Source organism: Rhinopithecus bieti, unplaced genomic scaffold (genome assembly GCF_001698545.2).
Source record: "Rhinopithecus bieti isolate Rb0 unplaced genomic scaffold, ASM169854v2 scaffold_3040, whole genome shotgun sequence".
NCBI lineage: Eukaryota > Metazoa > Chordata > Mammalia > Primates > Cercopithecidae > Rhinopithecus > Rhinopithecus bieti.
The window spans coordinates 371744-392501 of NW_016804657.1; the positions used below are offsets into that span (position 1 = coordinate 371744).

General features: G+C 47.8%; 1 protein-coding gene and 1 long non-coding RNA gene across 2 annotated transcripts in view; one reads left to right on the top strand and one right to left on the bottom strand.

Moving 5' to 3' along the window:
- Positions 1 to 2786: 2786 nt before the first annotated feature.
- LOC108528058 (uncharacterized) lies at positions 2787 to 5168 on the bottom strand. Its single transcript, XR_001885022.1, has 3 exons — positions 5045 to 5168; positions 4752 to 4912; positions 2787 to 2877 (listed from the first exon to the last, which is right to left on the bottom strand). It is a non-coding gene; the product is annotated as an uncharacterized LOC108528058 (long non-coding RNA).
- Positions 5169 to 5205: 37 nt separating this feature from the next.
- Positions 5206 to 20758, top strand: part of STRIP1 (striatin interacting protein 1) — a 24261-nt gene continuing 8708 nt past the window's right edge. Inside the window, 13 exon segments of the mRNA XM_017869612.1 lie at positions 5206 to 5710; positions 9091 to 9160; positions 10096 to 10170; positions 10587 to 10721; positions 10810 to 10930; positions 12096 to 12165; positions 16052 to 16157; positions 16249 to 16376; positions 17608 to 17790; positions 18158 to 18260; positions 18263 to 18374; positions 19369 to 19434; positions 19544 to 19607. Coding sequence (XP_017725101.1) covers positions 5438 to 5710; positions 9091 to 9160; positions 10096 to 10170; positions 10587 to 10721; positions 10810 to 10930; positions 12096 to 12165; positions 16052 to 16157; positions 16249 to 16376; positions 17608 to 17790; positions 18158 to 18260; positions 18263 to 18374; positions 19369 to 19434; positions 19544 to 19607 — 1506 coding nt within the window. The 5' untranslated portion in view covers positions 5206 to 5437.

Consider the following 20758-nt stretch of genomic DNA (forward strand, 5'->3'; position numbering starts at 1 on the left):
TTTTGTATTTTTAGTAGAGACGGGGTTTCACTGTGTTAGCCAGGGTGGTCTCGATCTCCTGACCTCGTGATCCGCCCGCCTCGGTCTCCCAAAGTGCTGAGATTACAGGCGTGAGCCACCCCGCCCGGACTTTGAAGACATTTTATAATGTCCTCCAGAAGGAATTGTTCTGGGTTGTGGCCCTGAGGGTACTTGTCTTGGAGCCAGGCCTTTCTTCCTCCAGGCTGTCTTGTGGCATGGTTCTCCACTACAACCACCAGATGGCGCGTTTTCTCATGTGCTCTGGTTGTCAGGGTCTCCTGCCAAGAAAGGATAATAAAATACAGGTCTGAAAATCTTTCTCTGAAACTCCTATATTTTGAAATTGAGAATTTCCCAGGTGTTTAGGAAATACATAAAGACACAGTATATTACATGATACTTTGACTTAATCTTTTTTTCAGTTTTCTGTTTAGAGACAGGGTCTTGCTCTTTCTCCCAGGCTGGAGTGCAATGGCAGGATCATAGCTCATTGCAGCCCAGAACTCCTTGTCTCAAGCGATTCTCTCACCTCAGACTCCTGAGCAGCTGGGATGACAGGCACACCACAATGCCTCTAATTTTATAATTTTTTAATAGAGATCAGGTCTCGCTATGTTGCCCAGGCTGGTCTTAAACTCATGATCTCAAGTGATCCTTCCACTTTGGCCTACCAAAGTGCTATGATTACAGGCATGAGCTACCATGACCAGCCTTGACTTAGTCTTTTGACTAATTCATGTTGTATGTAAGAAAGCTGAGATGTTATAAATTAATCTGACCTGAGACAGAGTGAAGCTGGCTGGTCCCTTTGGAAGACGGAATTAACTATTAGTTATTTGCCTTATTAATTAACCAAAACATTATTAATATTATCCTCTTCTGACAGACATTAATGGAGAGAACTCCATGTGACACAGTAACTAGAGGGTAAGACCAGACCCATAAATGTTTTATATGCTATATAGATTACTTTAATATTGAGCATTTCAGTGACTAGCAATGTATTGTCCAGGGCTAGGATGGAAATTGCTAGAAACAGGCTCACACTGCCTCCCAGCATATACTTAGCTATCAATGAATGTGAAACATGTTACCCAGTACCTGACATGCTGTAGGCACAGAATACATGCCAATTTCCTTCTACAGAGCCCAACTGGAGCAGCCACTATATTCCTGCAGCTCCTGCAATACTAGAATGGCTCAAATATGAAATTTCTTCCTCCAGTCTCTTGAACAATGACTGCTCGTGGTGAAGGAAGGGCTTCTCACCTTGGTTATCACCTCTTGGTAATAATTCTCCTTTATTAAAACAAACAAAAACAAATAATGCTTTATAGTTTTCTTTTTTCTTTTCTTTTTTTTTGGAGGCACAGTCTTCCTCTGTCACCCAGGTTGGAGTGCAGTGGTGCAGTCTCGGCTCACTGCAGCCTCTGCCTCCCAGGTTCAAGCTATTTTCCTGCCTCAGCCTCCTGAGTAGCTGGGATTTCAGGCACCTGCCACTATGGCTCAAAATGTTACAGGAAAGAATCTCAATCCAGACCCCAAGAGAGGGCTCTTAGATCTCTCACAAGAAAGAATTCAGGGCGAGTCCATAGCGTAATGTGAAAGCAAGTTTATTATGAAAGTGAAAATATAAAAGAATGGCTGCTCCATAGGCGGAGCAGCCCCGAGGGCTGCTGGTTGCCCATTTTTATGCTTATTTCTTGATTATATGCTAAACAAGGGGTGGGTTATTCATGCCTCCCCTTTGTAGACCATCAGGGATAACTTCCTGGTGTTGCCATGGCATTTGTAAACTGTCACGTTGCTGGTGGGAGTGTAAAAGTGAGGAGGACTAGCTGTCACTCTCATCGCCATGTTGATTTTGGTGGGTTTGGGTCGGCTTCTTTACTGCAAACTGTTTTATCAGCAGGATCTTTATGACATGTATCTTGTGCTGACCTCTATCTCATCCTGTGACTAAGAATGCCCTAATCTCCTGGGAATGCAGCCCAGTAGGTCTCAGCCTCATTTTACCCAGCCCCTATTCAAGATGGAGTTGCCCTGGTTCACACACCTCCGACAAAAAGGCAAGTGGGATTATTCTCATTTTACAGATGGGGAAGGAAAAAAAGAGAAGTGCATGAAGACACTTTACAACTTCTACTCTCCACTGGGTTGTGCTTCTCTCAAAGTTTCCTAGCAAGTTGGAGTAGTGAGCTCTCCAGCTGCGCTTCTGCTCCTTCACATTTGGGATTCTTTTTCCTTCCAGTTCTGTATACTCTGTCTTATGCATGCCCCATTCCATTAGTAGCCATTTCTTTTTCAAAATTTTAAATTTTTTTTTTTTTTTTTTGGTACACATAGGGTCTCGCTCTGTTGCCCAGGCTGGTCTCAAATTCCTGGGCTCAAACGATCCTCCCACTTCAACTTCTCAAAGTGCTGAGCTTACAGGCGAGCCATGGTGCCTGGCCTCTCAAAGTTAACCATTTACTTATTGGCTATTTCTCAAATTAGGTTAATCGCAGCTTTACACTATTGAAAACACCATTGCCTGGAATATTATTGTACACCTATCTTTATTTAAATCTGATTTTTCCTTAGAATCTATTACTAGAAGTGGAATTACTGAACCAAAACCTTCCCTGTTCTAAATTTAGCTGAAACATGTTTTTCCCCAGGTGACACAGCTTATGATAGGCACAGGAAGATAGATAGGAGGAAATAGCAGCGTGGTAGTTTTGGGTTATTTATTAATTTACAACAAAGACTTTTTAAGCACCTACTAGGTTGGACCTCAGGGAAAATCCCTGGAGAGTTGTATCACAGGGACTTTGTGGACTTGAGTCTGAGGTGTAAAGCAGGCAATATGTAAAGCTGGAGAGAGAAAGACAGATAAAATACCTTTAAGGATTTCACAGTATAACAACAGATAATAGTAAGAGCTATTATTACACAACACTTCTAAGATGTCTGATGAGTATCTCGAACTTGATGTGTCCAAAACTGAAGTCTTGATCTTTCCTCTAAACCTGTTTTTCTTACTCTTGGGCTTACTTATTTATTAAAGTGATACAGCCATCCACTCAGTTGCCCAAACCTAGATCTAGGGGGTCATTGTTTATTCCCCCCACTCAGCTGATAAGATTCCAGCAAATCCTGCCCCCTTACCTACCAAATAGAAATTTTCCACCAAAATAGAAATATCAACCCAATGCTACTCTGGTACAAGCACCATCATCTCCATCTACATGGTCCCCTAACTTGTCTTGCCTTATCCACTCTTGCAACTCTCCAATCCCTTCTCCAAAAGCAGCCAGATTGAACTTGTAAATATCACACCATAACATCTCCCTGGTTAACACCCTCGAATGGTTTTCCATTTCACTTAGAATAAAATTCAAACTCCTTCCCACTACCTTCAAGGCCCTGCATTCTTCTGGTCCCTGCATTATCATTATATGGCTCTCATCAACTACTATCCCTCCCTTGGCTCACTCAATTCCAGACACTCTAACATCAGGGCTTTTGCATTTAGCCGTTTCCTCTGTCTGTGTGCCCTTCCTGGAACTTTGCAGGGCTTCTCCTCACTTCTTTCAGAACTCATCTAAAATCACACCCTCAGGCCTGCCTTCCTTGGGCAGCATGCTTGTATTATAGCCACATTCTCCGCCTCCACCAACCCATCCTCCGCCCCACTGCCACCTTTTAACCTCTTAATTTTTGTTTCTTCTAACAAAGATTCTCTTCTTTGGCCAAAACTCTAGTCAGGCTCCTGTTAGTCCTCTTCCTGACTAGGCCTAACCCTTTGGGCTTCCCTTTCTGTCCTTGTTGAATCCAGTTTGTGCAAGAACTCTCCACTCTTGGTGTCTTAGTCCATTTTTTGTTGCTATAACAGAATACCAAAGACTGGGTAATTTATAAAGGAAGGAAAGTTATTTTTTGCAGTTCTGGAGTCTGGGGAGCCCAAAGTTGAGGGGTTGCACCTGGTGAGGGCTTTCTTAAACTGCATAGTAGAAAGCCTCTCAGGATGAGAGAGCAAGAGCATGTGTGCCAGCTCAGATCACTCGTCCTCTTCTTATAAAACCACCAGTCCCATCACAGTGGCCCTACCCTGATGATTTTATCTAACCCTAGTTACCCCTTCAAGGCTCCACCTCAAAATACTATCAACATATGAACTTTAGGATTGAGTTTCCAACGTATGGAATTTGGGGGACAGAGTCAAACCATAGCACTTCGTATCTGACCACCCTCAACATCTTAGCACCCTGTCCTGCTTTCAGCAATAATCATGTTAGGTCAGTTTAGCAAGAAATTTCTTATCCTTGGTGTTTCTCTTAGTAGTTTTTGTCAGGTGTCTGAGCCCAAGCCAAGCCATCGCATCCCCTGTGACTTGCACGTATATGCCCAGATGGCCTGAAGTAACTGCAGAATCACAAAAGACGTGAAAAAGGCCCTGCCCGGCCTTAACTGATGACATTCCACCACAAAAGAAGTGAAAATCTTAGGTCCTTGCCTTAAGCGATGACATTATCTTGTGCCTGGCTCATCCTGGCTCAAAAAGCTCCCCCACTGAGCACCTTCTGACTCCCACTCCTGCCTGCCAGAGAACAACTCCCCTTTGACTGCAATTTTCCTTTACCTACCCAAATCCTGTAAAACGGCCCCACCCTTATCTCCCTTCGCTGACTCTCTTTTCAGACTCAGCCCGCCTGCACCCAGGTGAAATAAACAGCCATGTTGCTCACACAAAGCCTGTTTGGTGGTCTCTTCACAAGGAGGGGCATGACAGTTTTCTGTCCACTGACCGTCATCCTGCTCTTTGGTTATAAATCTCCACTATTTCTTGTTGGAGTCAGAGTTGAGTCTAATTCCTCTTCTTCACTGCAAGGTCTGGTTGTAGTGGTCCCTGTAACGATCACCATGGGCTCTCTTACATAAAGTCTGCCTTACCATCTTCAATTAGTGCCGTGAACAAATTTTCCTTTAACACTTTTCAGCATTTATTTCTCTATATTTGTCTATTGTTTGTCTGACTCACCAAGCACTATTACGTACTATGACTGCAGACACTTGTTCCTCATTTTATCCCACTGCTTGGTGCACAGGAGACATTTATCAAATGTTTGTTGAATGAATGATTAGCACTTGTCACAACTGTAACTCTGTGAAGACTAGGATCCTATCCATTTTATTACAAAATTCCGCCTAAGCCTTGAACAAGGCTATCAGTGACAAGTGCAAAGCGATTTAAAGGAAGGAGGGGTAACTAAACTGACTGAAGAAGCTCAGGGTAGCCTCACAGATAAAATTACATCTAAACTGAAACTGAAATTAGGAGGAAAACTAAACAGATCAACAACGGAAGGGCTGCAGACAGAATATCGCGAGGTGTTAGCCAAGATGGCTTCTAACACTGGCCGCCACACTTAATATGGCGGCCAGGGAAATTTCCTCGAGAAAATCACGCGAGACTTGCATCACGGCGGTTGTCCCCGAGTCAACCTGGGGGTGTGGAGCAGCCAAGATGGAGCCGGCAGCCGGCGGTCCGGGCCCACTGATCGTGAACAACAAGCAGCCCCAGCCTCCGCCACCTCCGCCGCCGGCAACCGCACAGCCACCACCCGGGGCACCGCGGGCCGGCGCGGGCCTTCTTCCTGGGGGCAAAGCCCGGGAGTTCAACCGCAACCAGCGCAAAGACTCGGAGGTCAGGAGCTTCGGGGGGCGAGGCTCGCACCCGGGCGCCGGGGGTCCCGGGCCCGAGGCCACTGTCGGGGCCAGGTTGGGCTTCCCAGAGGGCTCAGTAGAGCCCGGCCGAGAACTGTCAGTATACAGCGAAAGGAGCAGAAAGCGAGGTCGCAGCTCCTGGGGTCGGGGGCATGAAGCTGAGGTCCTTGGTAGTGCTCCGCCGCCCGGGAGAGCTTCCCGGAGCCGGCAACTGCTGGTTTGCTCCCCTCGGCCCCGGCTGTGGGCGTGGCCTCGAGGCCCCAGTCCCTGGGGAAGCCGCCTTCGCCCCAGCTCGGGGCTGAGGAGTCGGGGGTCTGGGTGCACTCCAGGGAGCTGGGCGGCCGCGCCCCCAACCTAATCATCTGGGGCCTCTGCCCCTGGCACGCGGGCGCCAGCTCCTGGGTCCTGTCGCGTGCAGAGGAAGGCGCTTGTGGGCAGGGAAGGTACCGGCAAGGATCTAGAAGGCAGTTAGAGCCGGACCGAGCTAATTATCACTGAGAGTATTGCGCGGCCGTAGGTTCCGAGAGTAGGAGGGGGAAACATGCCCTGTTCTTCTGACCTGAACTAGATCAGGCCGTGGATTGACAGTGCCTGTGGTGGGTGTTGTGCCCAGTGCGCCTGATACTGAACTGTTAAAGATGAGAAATAGACATTTTAAGCATCCGTTAGGACCCAGCATTCATTCGTCTCGCCAGTGAGCCGTTCCTGCGGTTCTGGAGATGGCATAGTCTAGAGCTGACTAGTAACCTCACCCCAAGTTAAAGAATTCCTCCCACTACCTCCCTTTGCAGAATTCATGAATGAAGATACTCATGTCGCGGCGTTTTAGGGCTTCTTAATCAGCAGGTTCTCAGAGCACTTACTATGCCATCTCCTAGATTGATCAGCAGCCAACCTGATCAGCCAAGTTAATGAGAGGGAATTCCTCATTGTCCAACCATAATGTACCAATTCATACCAAAGAGCGATGATACTATCTTTAGACCTGTGAAATCAGTTCCTCAGAAGCTTTTAATTTTTGTTAGCAAGCCTAAACCCCTGAGAAAACATGTCAACAATTGGCAAGCCCAAAGTAGACGTAATTTGAGCTTGGAGTTAATTCTTTGAAAAAACAATGACACTGACCTTTTAGGAGCCCTTGCATGGTGGGATGATGGACATCAGTGGTAACTACTCAGTTTTTCAAGTGTGGAAGGTTACAAAAGTGGAGGGGGGTGAACCTACCTTCATCATGAGAGGAGTTATTTTGAAAAATGGTTTAAAATTTGCCTGAGTAGCTATGAATGGTCAAATAAATGCCCTTTGACGAATTTTAATTTCTCTTTTTACCCTTTAATTTCCACATAGCGGACGGGTCCAGTGGCTCAGGCCTGTAATCCCGGCACTTGGGAAGGCCGAGGCGGGGGGATCACCTGAGGTCAGGAGTTCCAGACCAGCCTGGCCAATGTGGTGAAACCCCATCTCTACTAAAAGTACAAAAATTAGCCAGGCGTGGTGGCTGGTGCCTGTAATCCCAGCTACTCAAGAGCCTGAGACACGAGAATTGCTTGAACCTGGGAGGCGGAGGTTTGCAGTGAGCCGAGATTGCAGCATTGCACTCCAGCCTAGGTGACAAGACCGAAACTCTCCCCGTCTCAAAAAAAAAAAAATTTCCACATAGACTCATTACATGAAAGACCGGTCAAATGGACACATTTAAGCAGAGACCTGTCTAAATCCATTTCTTTAGAGAGGCTGCCGGGCGCGGTGGCTCAAACCTGTAATCCCAGCACTTTGGGAGGCCGAGACGGGCGGATCACAAGGTCAGGAGATCGAGACCATCCTGGCTAACACAGTGAAACCCCGTCTCTACTAAAAAAATACAAAAAACTAGCCGGGTGTGGTGGCGGGCGCCTGTAGTCCCAGCTACTCAGGAGGCTGAGGCTGGAGAATGGCTTAAACCCGGGAGGTGAAGCTTGCAGTGAGCTGAGATCCGGCCACTGCACTTCAACTTGGGCGACAGAGCGAGACTCCATCTCAAAAAAAAAAAAAAAAAGAGAGGCTGATGCCGTGATCTTTCTTTAGTCATAGCTGAAATCGGTAGTTTGGGAGCCTGATCAGTGAATGCCTGGAGGACAGGGAGGCTGACATTTGATGAGAGCCACTGTGTGCTACATAATTTTGATTAGTCCTTAAAAATCTTCAGAGTAGATTTTTATCATTGCCATTCAATGAGTGAAGAAACTGAAGCTCAGTAACTTGTGAAAGTGTACACCGTGTTGTCTCTGAACTCAATGTGGAGTTCTTGTTTGTGGGTATGTTTTTTGTTTTGCTTTGTTTTGTTTTGGGACAGAATCTCCCTCTGTCTCCCAAGCTGGAGTGTAGTGGCGTGATCTTGGCTCACTGCAACCTCCACCTCCGGGACTCAAGCGATTCTCCTGCCTTAGCCTCCCCAGTAGCTGGGACTACAGGCATGCCCCACCATGCCTGGCTAATTTTTATGTTTTTATTAGAGATGGGGTTTTACCATGTTGGCCAGGCTGGTTTCGAACTCCTGACCTCAAATGACCCGCCCACCTGGGCCTCCCAAAGTGCTGGAATTACAGGTGTGAGCCACCTTGTCTGGCCATTTGTAGGTATGTCATTTTGTGGCTGGTCTTTGTCTTCCCAGGTAGATTGTAATTAAACCTAAGGACTTTACCTATTTGTTTCTCACTTCTCTCTTCCCAGTACAAGCCTTCCAAGATGGTGTGTTCTCAGTAATCACCTATTTCCAGCAGGAAAAAGACTGTCTTTGTCACATTCTCTCTTATATGTGGGAGGGAAGTTGATCTGTTTGGGGGTGGCCTTCTTTGTCAGTTCTCACTGAAATTTGAGACAAAGGTGGGGAAAGCTGAGGGTTTCAATACTCATTTTTGTCCTGAGCTGTTGACAGCTCACTACCCAGAAAGAAGTTAAGACTTCTGGAATCTTAGCATCACATGGAATGGTTATTTACTGCACAAAATACATAGAAACCTTGTATTTGCTCATTTAACAAATATGTGAGTATAAACCATTCATTCATTCACTTATTCATGCCAAGTACTATGCTGGACCTTGTGAAATCATTGGTAAGTTAAATGGATGATGTTCTTGTTCTCAGGGAACTTGCAGTCTTGTGGAAAGGCAGACACTAAACACATCCTATAATGATAAGTTATGATAAGTGCTCTGAAGGAAAGGTATAGGATACTCTGAGAGGTTTTAGGAAACAAAATGTGAAAAAAACATCAGAAAGGTGGAGGCAGTGGTGTCCTGTAACAACAGCATCTCGAAGCATGTGTTTCTTTGACAAACAGCATGATCCTTTTTCCTGAAGCTCTCTCGTCTTGTCAGCAGGGCTATTCGGAGTCACCAGACCTGGAGTTTGAGTATGCTGACACAGACAAGTGGGCTGCAGAGCTCTCGGGTAAGGCAGGGACCTTTGTGTTATTTGGGGGTAGTTTTTTCCGTATTGGTCTTTAAGAAAGTTAAGAATGAATATCATTGAGGGCTTCATTGCTTTCCCTAGTTAGTTCTATCAAATATATATGTGTGTGTGTGTATATATGTGTATATATGTATATATGTATATATGTGTATATATATAGTGCATATATGTATATATGTATATGTGTGTATATATGCACTATATGTATATATGTGTGTGTGTGTGTATATGTGTATACATGTATATATGTATGTGTATATATATAGTGCATATATGTATATATGTATATGTGTGTATATATGCATATATATGTGTATATATGTATACGTGTATATATGTATGTATATATATAACATGTTATTTGATTCAAGCCTTGTGTATCTTATAACTTTGTGTTGTCCTTTACTTTTACGAAGCTGGCTAGAGCCCAGTCCCATTGTGAGACAGTGATGTTCCTTGGCTATCCACTGTGACCCTGATAGTGGTCTCTCCTCCAGCAATGGGTCATGAGGGATGCCTGCATCTGTGCCCATCTGCTGCTGCCACTGCCACTCTCATGTAATGCGAGGTTGGTGTGAGCTGCTTCTCCAGCCTCTATAATACATGTCCTGCTCAAGAGGTAGCAGCCACTTGAGAGACGCATCCCAGGTGGCCGTCAGCCCTGGCATGGCATGGTGGGATGGATGCACATCGGACAGGAAGTGTCCAGATGGCATTCTGGCACTCCAGTTCTCTCTCTTGTGCACAGTAGAGAACTAAGATCCCCTTCATAATTAGAGAGCTTATTCCAGGAGTCACTATGACTCAGGGCCAGATTTGAGAGTGGAAGCAAATGCCTTGCCTTCTCTGCACATGTGAGACTTGGTGTGCAGTGCAGACATGGAACCAATGGTGATGAGACTTTGTTCCAACAGAGCTTTACAGCTACACGGAAGGGCCAGAATTCCTGATGAATCGAAAATGCTTTGAGGAGGACTTCCGGATCCATGGTGAGATGATTTCCCCCACTTCTTGCTTCCTTTGCCCTGCATGATGAGAGCTGCAGGTTTCTTTTAGGCATCTGAATGACCTGAGTCATCCTTGAACGGCCTGAGAAGCCTGCTGAACCCTGATGGTTCAAAGCCAGATACATGTAGAGTGGGCTTGTGGCACATCCATGGGGGCTTTTCAGAATCTGCGTATTGGGGGAGAAAAAAAAATTCATGTGATTAAAATTGCGCCCAAAATACCAGCGTTTCAGTTTGGAAATCAAATTCATAGGGCAGCAGTATGATCTTACCACTTACATAGGGGGTAACTTGTCTTTCTGGTCCTATGGCAGTCCTGAAATTGGTGAGTTAACGTGGGTCCATGCCATTGTGAATATTTTTCTAGGCTCAGGTGTAACTGGTTTCTTGCCCTGCAGTGACAGACAAGAAGTGGACTGAGCTGGACACCAACCAGCACCGGACCCATGCCATGAGGCTCCTGGATGGCTTGGAAGTCACTGCCAGGGAGAAGAGACTCAAGGTGGCTCGAGCAATTCTCTATGTTGCTCAAGGTATTGAGTGGACCTCCCCAGGATTCCCTGGCACCTCCGCCAACTCAGATGCAGGGAGGGGCTCAGTGAACTGAACCCTGTGTTGCAGGCACGTTTGGGGAGTGCAGCTCGGAGGCAGAGGTGCAGTCCTGGATGCGCTACAACATCTTTCTCCTCCTGGAGGTGGGCACGTTCAATGCTTTGGTGGAGCTTCTGAACATGGAAATAGAGTGAGCATTTTTGAGAGGCTGAGTAGGGAAGGGGAGGCTAGGGTGGGAAGGGGGACACAGCTTGCAGAACTAACTGGTTTTGAGAGGGTTAAATGGGTCACATGGGGCAGAAAGTCTGGTCCCAGGCTGTGTTCTGACCACCTGGGTTGAATAACGGAGTTGGTCACTTACACCTTGAAGATTAATGGAGACTAATGACAGGTCCCTGCAGCTCCCTGATGCCAAAGTTTTTACACCAGACAGTGCAGGCCCTACCCCGGCTTTGGGGGGTGCCCCTCAGAAGGAGACTCCTCATTTTGAGCTCTCTTTTGAACCTGTAGACTCTGCTGTGTTTGCCCTGCAGTTCCCCCCTTGGCAGGAGGCCAGGCACAAGACTGACACATGGGCTCAACCAGTGCCTGGCCTTGCCTGTGTCACCTTTGTCCAGTGGACAGGTCAGCTGCTGCTCATCTAAGGATAACGCCATCAATGATAATAGCTAAGACCACTCAGTGCCTATGTGTCCCGGGCATTGTTCTCAGGATATTACAGGTGCTAATTCATGTTAAGGATATAGGTACTGCTATCATCCCCATTTTACAGATGAGGAAACTAAGGCACAGTTAGAGCCAGGATTCAAACCGTGGCAGTCCAGTGCATGGCTGAGTTTTTTTTTTTTTTTTTTTTTTTTTTTTTTTTTTTTTTTTTTTTTTTTTTTTTTTTTTTTTTTTTTTTTTGTTTTTTTTTTTTTTTGAAACAGTCTTGTTCTATTGCCCAGGCTGGAGTGCAATGGCGTGAACTTGGCTCACTGCAACCTCCACCTCTTGGCTTCAAGCAATTCTCCGGCCTCAGCCTCCTGAGTAGCTGGGATTACAGGTGTCCGCCACCACGCCCAGCTAATTTTTGTATTTTTAGTAGAGATGGGGTTTCGCCATGTTGGCCAGGCTGGTCTCAAACTCTTGACCTCAGGTGATCCACCCGCCTCGGCTTCCCAAATGGTGTTGGGATTACAGGCGTGAGCCACCGTGCCCAGCCATGGCCTGGGTTCTTAGCCATCGTATCCTGTGGCTTCTTGTGCAGTCCAAGCATGTATCACAGGATTTTGTGTCCCCACTGGTCAGTACTTGTCAGGGACATCACTTATCTTCCTTCTTGGAGGAAGATGCTGACTCAAAATCTCCTGCAGCAACAGTGCCGCCTGCAGCAGTGCTGTGAGGAAGCCCGCCATCTCCCTGGCTGACAGCACAGACCTCAGGTGAGGCGAGCAGCAAGCCTGGGCTCCCAAGCGTTAGTCAGAGATGAGATCAGAGCAGGGTGTGGGAGGCTGTCTGTGGGTGTCCTTGCTGTGTGTGCTTCTGTACACGTCATCTGCACGTTTGATGGGCTCACTGTGAATGCTTAGTAGGAACTGCTGAGGGCTCATCCTAGGTGGGGCTCTGGGTTGAGACTCCCAAAGGCAATCCAGGGTCAGGTGACTTAGAGCCACAGCTAAGTGTGGGCCTCCTACTCACACTGTTACTCAGGACCCAGTGGTGGGTGTTTTGTATTTGGGTGAAACACTTGATAATGTTCCCTGGGCTCCCGCCGCCTTGTGTACACAGCTTGATCCTCATCTTCACTGGGTTAGACTCGACGGCTTCCTAATGTTTCATGGCTGCCCAGGAGCTCACAGCAACTGCTGAACACCAAGATCACCCTTCAGTTTTTGAAGGTTGAAATCTGGCTCTTTTTATGAATTTGGAAGTTTTTAGACTAGGTGATGGTAGTGTTCCCTCCTAGGTGTTAGGATCCCTGGGTGTCACCTCTCAGCTCCTGCTTTCCACTTCCTCATCATAAACCCTGTTTTTGTTCTCGCTGTGACCCCGTTCTGCTTTGACCCTATAGCTCACTACCACCTCTGTGGTGTTTTTCTTTTCAGGAAGCTTAGGGCAGTAAATGCTTTTGGCCATTCTTGTTCATATTCATTTATTCAGCTACCATTTATTAATATTAAGCCCCTGCTTTGTGTAAGCACTTTGTTAGACACTAGGGTGCTCCTTTGACCCGCCCCCCGCAGTGCTACTGCACTATTGACCACTGCACTAGCCTAAAACAGTGTCAGTATGGCTCTTTACTTCCATCTCAAGGACAAGGTACCCTATGCAGAGACCTAAGGGCCAGACTGGCATCCCTGCACTAGGGTAATCCCTACCAGAGGACTCTCAACAAATCCCAACCTAAGCTCAAAAATTTTACAAGGACCCAACAAGCTCCTCTGAGGGAACAGGGGAAGAAATAGCTATACTTCTGGTGGCCAACACTTCTCCCCTCTATATAGCTCGCTCAACTACATCCGTAACTAATGGCTGACCAGCTGGGTCTAAGAGCCTGTCCCTAAATTTGTCTACATTAGACTGGTGTTCAAAGACCAGGGACAAGTTGTCACTGACCATGGTAATGGCTTGAGGCTTCATGAGGAGATTCATCAGTGAGCTCCCAGCGTGGTAATGTGGACCAAGAATAAATACGAATGAGACAAGAGCTTCGTTGACCTGAGGGCCTCTGTCTGGACAAAAGAACTGCGGCCCCATCTGCAGCATCCCCCTCCTCACCTGCATGCACGAGCTCAGGGGGCAAGCTCGCCTCTCCACTGCTTCAGCTGAACGTGAGGCGAATGAGTGCAAGGACGTAGGACTGGTGCCAATACTCAATCCCATAGAGGACAAAGTTGGAGCTGATCAATCTCCAGGGCCCGACGGAAGCAGTTCAAGACGGGGCGGTGGGCATGCTTCCAAATGGGCCCATCACTCTTCAGCTCATTGGAGTTCAGCTTGTCCTGAATGCGGCTGGCCGGGCCAGGCATGCCTGCCCAGGAATCAAACCTGTGGTGTAACAAAGCACCAGCTAAAAACACTACTACATGAAAAGGCGATGGAAGTATAATGACAGGCTAGTGGACAGGCAAATGGACACCATGGATAATTGTCTTCCACACCAGGGCTGCCAGAGCCCAACTCTGACACTCACTAAGTGCCATGACCATGACCTAGACCGAGCCCATGTCTCTGAGCCTCATTCTAACCCTGTGACACAGGGCTAAGGAAGACTACTTCAAGAGCTGTGGCATTATGAGACAAAATGTATTTTAATCACTCAGCACCTCATAGGCATGCAGTAGCGCTGCTGCTAATGGATGAGCTCCTGGACTCTGTTCCCCTGCTTTGCGGGTTGCCTACAGAACAGCTCTGGGGGAGAGAAAAAGGAGTGCTCTACAAGACAAGTCAGGAGTGGTCCAGCCAAAGACCAGAAGACCCTCAGCAGGGTGTGACCTATCTACTTCTGTGTGGGCAGAGCCTGCCATCAGCACATTGCCAACCAGAAGCATGGGCAGCAGAGACCTACAGGAACCCCAGCAACCCAGGCTCTACCACCCCCCCCCCATCTGTCTGCTGACCCTGAGCAGACGCCTGCCCTTTCCACGCCTTCAGTTTCGCTCAGCAGTAAAATGAAAGTGAGGACCCACATGAAGACCTTACCATTCTGCACCACCTGAAAGAAACTGACAGTGAGAACCAGAAATCCTGTCTGAGAGGAGGAATGGCCACAGAGACACCAAGACTAAGATGATCTCTGGGCACCTGGATAGTCTGGATTTTGATGAATGCTAGTACAAAGAACAGAAATGGCACATCAAACGGAAGATTGCCACCCTCCCACAATGACCAATCGATCTTTATGCACTGCCTAGCAGCAGAAGACTCAGACTAAGCACCAAGTCTCGCCTCGGTACCTGCCTGTTAAGGCCAGAATGCACATAGGTGGCCAAGGCTGGAGCGAGCAGGAATACAAAGCGCCCATCCAAGGGGTTTCCTGGCACTGGGCCATCCCACATGAGACCCGACCCTCTGTGGGCACGGGTTTGCCATAATAGGCCAGGGCTGATGGTTTGATATCCTCTAAAAGGGAGTATGAAGGTTGGAAGGACGCCCAGCTAAGCTGCCATGGAGCCTTCATTCTGTTGAATACAGGGGCTGTCAGTGAGAGGTGCCATGCAAATTACAGGTGGGTTTTGTTATCAACCCTCACTTTTCAGATGTGCTTATAGTAGTGGAGAACAGACAGAGGAAACCCTTACTGTGGCCGCAGTGAGCACTCAGCCAACTGAGCACAGATAGGGCTGCATCTAGTCTTCAGCTGCGTCTCCACGTCAGCCCCGCAGGGACAGCCAGGGCGCTCCTCGCCACATGAGCTCTCGGCGCGCCTGGAAGAAAACACAGGCTAAGCAAAAGAAGTCGTGAAACTTTCCATACGAGCCTTACACAAGCCTTGCCAAAATGCTTCTCCACTCCACCCAGGTCCTGTTTCTCGCTTGGCCAGATGGATCCTGATGAGTGACTCTACATACATCTCGCTTTCGCGCCCTGAGTCTCGGCTGGCCCTCTGGCTCACCCATGCTCAAGGCAGCTATCACAGCCTGGCCCTCTGAGTCCTTCCAGAAAGTGTGCCTACGATGCTACTCTGAACCCGCTTTAGACACGAGGTCCAGCCACAGTGGGTAGCTCCTTATCATACCTAGGAGGTAAGCCTTGAGTGAAGGTTTACCTTCACTCAAGGCTTACCTCCTAGTTGATTAAAATATTCCCTCTTAAAATCAAGTGCATGAGACTTCACCGAATGTACCGCGCGCCTTCTCGGGAGGCTCAGGCAATAACTACATTTTTTTTTTTTTGAGAATGGAGTGTCGCTCTGTCACGCAGGCTGGAGTGCAGTGGCAAATCTCGGCTCACTGCAATCTCCGCCTCCCATGGTTCAAGCAATTGCTCATGCCTCAGCCTCCCAAGTAACTGGGCTACAGGCGCCCGCCACCAGCGCCCAGCTAATTTTGTGTATCTTAGTAGAGACACGCTCTCACTGAGATGCTCCGCCAGTGATGGTCCTCGATCTCTTGACCTCATCTTGATCCTAGCACACCTCGGCCTCCCCAAAGCGTTTGCATTTACGGCATGAGCCACCACGCCCAGCGCAATCGCTTACATTTTTAAAGAGAAAGCTCAAACAGGGCTTCACAGAAGAGAGCATGAGCTTCATGTGCAATGAGCCTCCTACATGCACGCATCATGATAATCGCTACCAGCGCTAACAGTGCACTGCATCACGAGCGAAAACCTGCTCAACATCATGTACCTGATAGTGGAGACCGTTCACCAGGAGTGTGAGGGTGACAAGGCTGAGTGGAGGACCATGCGGCAGACCTTCAGAGCCGAACTGGGTAGGACCCTGGGGGTCCTCTCTAGAGGCCCTGCCTGGAAGCTGAGGCGGAAGGCTTTGGGAGGGTCCTGATACCTTTGTGTCACCTCCAGGCTCCCCGCTGTACAACAGTGAGCCATTTGCCATCATGCTGTTTGGGATGGTGACCAAATTTTGCAGTGGTCACGCCCCTCACTTCCCCATGAAGAAAGTTCTCTTGCTGCTCTGGAAGACAGTGTTGGTGAGCACCTCCTTGGAGGAGAACTCAAGTGCTAGGGGATGGGCAGTAGGGAGACTGTTCCTTGAATATCCTTTTGAATATTGAATTATGTGACTATAAAACTGCTTTGGTAAAAAAAAAAATATTTAAAAAGCGCTAAAAGGCGATGACAAAATAAGTGCCACTATTGTCCCATTGCAGCCAATGAGGACATAGGCCTTGAGTCAGAATAGACTGTTGACTCCCTGACTCCTGGAAGATGTTTTCTGTCATAGAACAGCTCTCCCCCGGACAAGTTGCCTCTCAGCAAGCAGCTCTGGACCTGGAGTTTGTAACGGGATTTAAGGCAAAGTTAAAGCTGGTGTAATTGGGGCCCTGGTAGGATGTCACTTGAAGGGGCAAGCATGAGCCCTGAGCCAGCTTCCATTTTCTTCAGGGTATGGTGTCAACCCGACTCTGTGTCTAGGTAGGGAGGGACTGGGTGCCAGGGTGGGCCGTCCAGCACACTGGGCTTTGGAGCATTGTTAGCAGCCAGGCCATGCCAGGAGGCCTTCCCAGGAGGAGGGCATGGGGGAGGCAGTGGAGGTGAGTTGGGCCTCTGTTACACTGGGGCTCATCCTTCCTTTCAGAATGGGTCAGCTCTGGAGCCAGGGCTCAGTAAGTGTAGGATTTCTTGAGTCATTGACGCATTTTATCTTGGCCACACATCCTGTTCTTCACAAAGCCTTGCTAAGACCAGAGAGGAAAGCTGAACTGCTCAGAAACAGCAAAACTGAGCAGTGTAAAATTACTGCATGGTGCTGGGGTTTCTGTTTCTTGGGAGATGTTTAGATGAAGCTTTTTTTTTTTCTTTTAAATTTGAGCAATCAACTGTGTTTCTAGTTTGACTTGGAAAGACTCGCATGTACAACTCGTGAAACATATGAGTCTCACCAACTTTTCTAGGAACTTGCAGGGTTAGGCTCTTTGCTTTTTAAATTGAAGAGTATGTCATAGGTGCAGAGTTAGTGTATCTGCACTACGGTCAGTCAGCCTGCATCTCTACTCTTTCCTTGTTCCTTTTTCTCCTTTCCCATGCGGATGTCGGGGAATTCTCCTCGGGAGTGGCTTCAGTCCGTTGTTCAGGGGTTGCCTGGGTCTCTATAAAGACGTGGGTCATGATGTGATGGGTGCTTCTGAGCCTGACACAATGGTCAGGGACCAGCCCTGTGGACACGTTGACCCTGGCTCTGCTTCCCTGTTTGTGATGCAGTGCACGCTGGGTGGCTTTGAGGAGCTGCAGAGCATGAAGGCTGAGAAGCGCAGCATCCTGGGCCTCCCCCCACTTCCTGAGGACAGCATCAAAGTCATTCGCAACATGAGGGCAGCCTCTCCACCAGCATCTGCTTCAGACTTGATTGAGCAGCAGCAGAAACGGGGCCGCCGAGAGCACAAGGTAAGGGCGACAGAGGTCCCTGTGACTCCTAAGGGCCCTCAAGGTGTATGCTTGCAGCAGCACAGTCCTTGGAGGAGCAGGGCTGCTGGAAATGATCTCTGATCAACCAGTCAGAATCATGCCTCCACGGCAAGGACACTTTGTCCCCAGCTCTGGTCCAGTTTATGGTGGGTGCTTAGCTCGTGGTGCTTTTGAGGGACTGGAGCAAGAAGTACTTGATGGTTTGGCCCCCGTCTTGACTCCCCCTCTGGTTTTCCACTGTTCCTGCCTCAACCTGACACCGCTATGCGCTGTGTCTCCTCCAGCCGCACTTCCCTAGTCTGCATCCTCAATTGGCTCTTGTCTCATCTCGCTTCCCTGGTTTCAGGCTCTGATAAAGCAGGACAACCTAGATGCCTTCAACGAGCGGGATCCCTACAAGGCTGATGACTCTCGAGAAGAGGAAGAGGAGAATGATGATGACAACAGTCTGGAGGGGAGACGTTCCCCCTAGAACGGGATGAAGTGATGCCTCCCCCACTACAGCACCCACAGACCGACAGGCTGACCTGCCCCAAAGGGCTCCCCTGGGCTCCCAAGGTCAGGTGAGTCTCAGATCTCCAGAGCACTCATAGCTCCTGAGGCCAGAGCCCTCACACCCTCAGGCCTGCCACCTGGCCTGTGTCACCGTGTGTGGTCCTCTGCAGGACAGGCTGACTGTGGCTCTGGGATGAGGCTCTCTTATAGCGCCTGGTGCTGTCCTGAGGGTCTCAGGGAGGCTAGTCTTGCTGGTCTCACACAACATGGCCCCCATGTGGCTACTGAGTCAGTAATTGGAGTTAGCTCTTGGTTAGATGTGCTAGTGAAGGGGGATAGGAAACAAATAAAACAAAAGCATTTAAGCAAACATGTTCCCACCCCTCCTGGGGTTGTATATGATTTTTAAGGGAAAAATGATAGATTAAGGAAGAGTTTCTTTAGAGCCATAATGAAAATGTTTGAGATATATGTGGGTACATCGATGGATGGGAAGGTACCTGGAGATATATAAATGGTGTCTGTTTGATAGGCAGCAACTTAAGAAATAGATGAACATGTGAGAGGATATAGAAGTCACTTTCTTGATCCAGGTAAAGCCTCAGTTTTCAGTGATCTGTGAAGGGAATGCAAAACAGATCATCAGAAAATGCAAGGTATGCTGATTGTTTGGGATAGGAAAATGTGACCTACATGAAAAATTAGTAGCCTAGAGCTTTAATTGTTTAACAGAGTTTTAGTATTTAAGAAAGTCTGTTGACAAACTTGTTCATACTATCTGAATAAAGTATGTTTTAAGTTTAATGTATCTCTTTAATTTTATGAATAAACTAGTTAACATGTAATATATTTCCAGGTTATTGATCCAGCAAAATTATAAGAAACATTAAAATACTCTGAAAGTTTCTATTTTTTCCCTTTTTTCAAAGAGAAAACAATTGTGGGAGACTTTTCTTCTCCTGGCTTCACAGTTTCTGGATGCTGTATGTTTTGTTAACTGTAACACTTTGAAATAGCATTTGCTAAAACCTTTTCTCTCTCTTTTTTTGGGGGATGTGGCAGAGAGAAAGATATTGAGATGTTCCTCGAGTCCAGCCGAAGCAAATTTATAGGTTACACGCTAGGCAGGTGAGTAGAAGCCAAGTTCATTTTGCTGTTAGCTCTCCCAGCCTTTGGTGTTTGGGATCCCAGGTGAATTAATGTCGAGGCTCAACACAAGGCCTTCTTTATTCTCCAGTGACACGAACACAGTGGTGGGGCTGCCCAGGCCAATCCACGAAAGCATCAAGACTCTGAAACAGGTGAGTGGCTTTGGGTGAGCATTTGGCTTGTTTGGTCGAAGTGAGTCAAGTGAAACCAGCCTGCAGGGAGAAGCCTTTTAAGACTGTTGTCTGCCTGCAAGAACCTGGGGTAGAGGCCAGGGTGGACTTTGGAATAGCCTTGCAAACGGTCTTTCATAAGTTTTGCTTGTTTTATTATAAGTTTTACTTGTTTTAGCTGAGCTTTTGTTTGGGACTGACTGGAAAGTCTTTAAAGATTGTATTACCTGACCACTGGGCACCAAGGCATACACGCCTGTAGTCCCAGCTACTGAAGAGGCTGATGCAGAAGGATTGTTTGAGCACAGGAGATCAAGGCTACAGTGAGCTGTGATCATGCTCCTGCACTCTAGCCTGGGCTGCAGAGTGAGACCTGGATTCTTTAAAAAAAAAAAAAAAAAAAAGGATTAGATTACTTGACAGTTGTTGGAATTCTAAAGAGCTCAGTAAATAACCCTCCTTTTCCTTGCCCACGTTCTCAGGCAGTTGAAATAGAGGAGTAGGCAGATGGAGATTGTAATGCCAACTTTATAGCTCATAGAGCCATGGAGAATGAGGCTTAAGAACACAGCAGTAGTGTCCTAATACATTGTTCCAGAATTAGGCAGAGTTACCTACCAGTCCCAGGCAGTGCGGGGAGGAGAAGAGAGCACAGACTCTCAGCAGGCAGACAGGTTCTAAAGGGAAAAGAGAAGGGTGGGGCCAAGGCTGCCCTGTGTCCCCTCCCATACTCTCCGATCAGAGAAGGAAGGAGTGAGTGTCTGGACGGGGCAGAGAGAGATGAGGGGTGTTTGGCAAACCTCTGTCCCTCCACATAGGAGAGAACATTAAGAGTGGGGAAGAGGGTCAGGCGCGGTGGCTCACGCCTGTAATCCCAACACTTTGGGAGGCCAAGACGGGTGGATCACGAGGTCAGGAGATCAAGACCATCCTGGCTAACACAGTGAAACCCCGTCTCTACTAAAAAATACAAAAAAACTAGCTGGGCGAGGTGGCAGGCACATGTAGTCCCAGCTAGATGGGAGACTGAGGCAGGAGAATGGCATAAACCCAGGAGGCAGAGCTTGCAGTGAGCCAAGATCCAGCCACTGCACTCCAGCCTGGGCAACAGAGCAAGACTCCGTCTCAAAAAA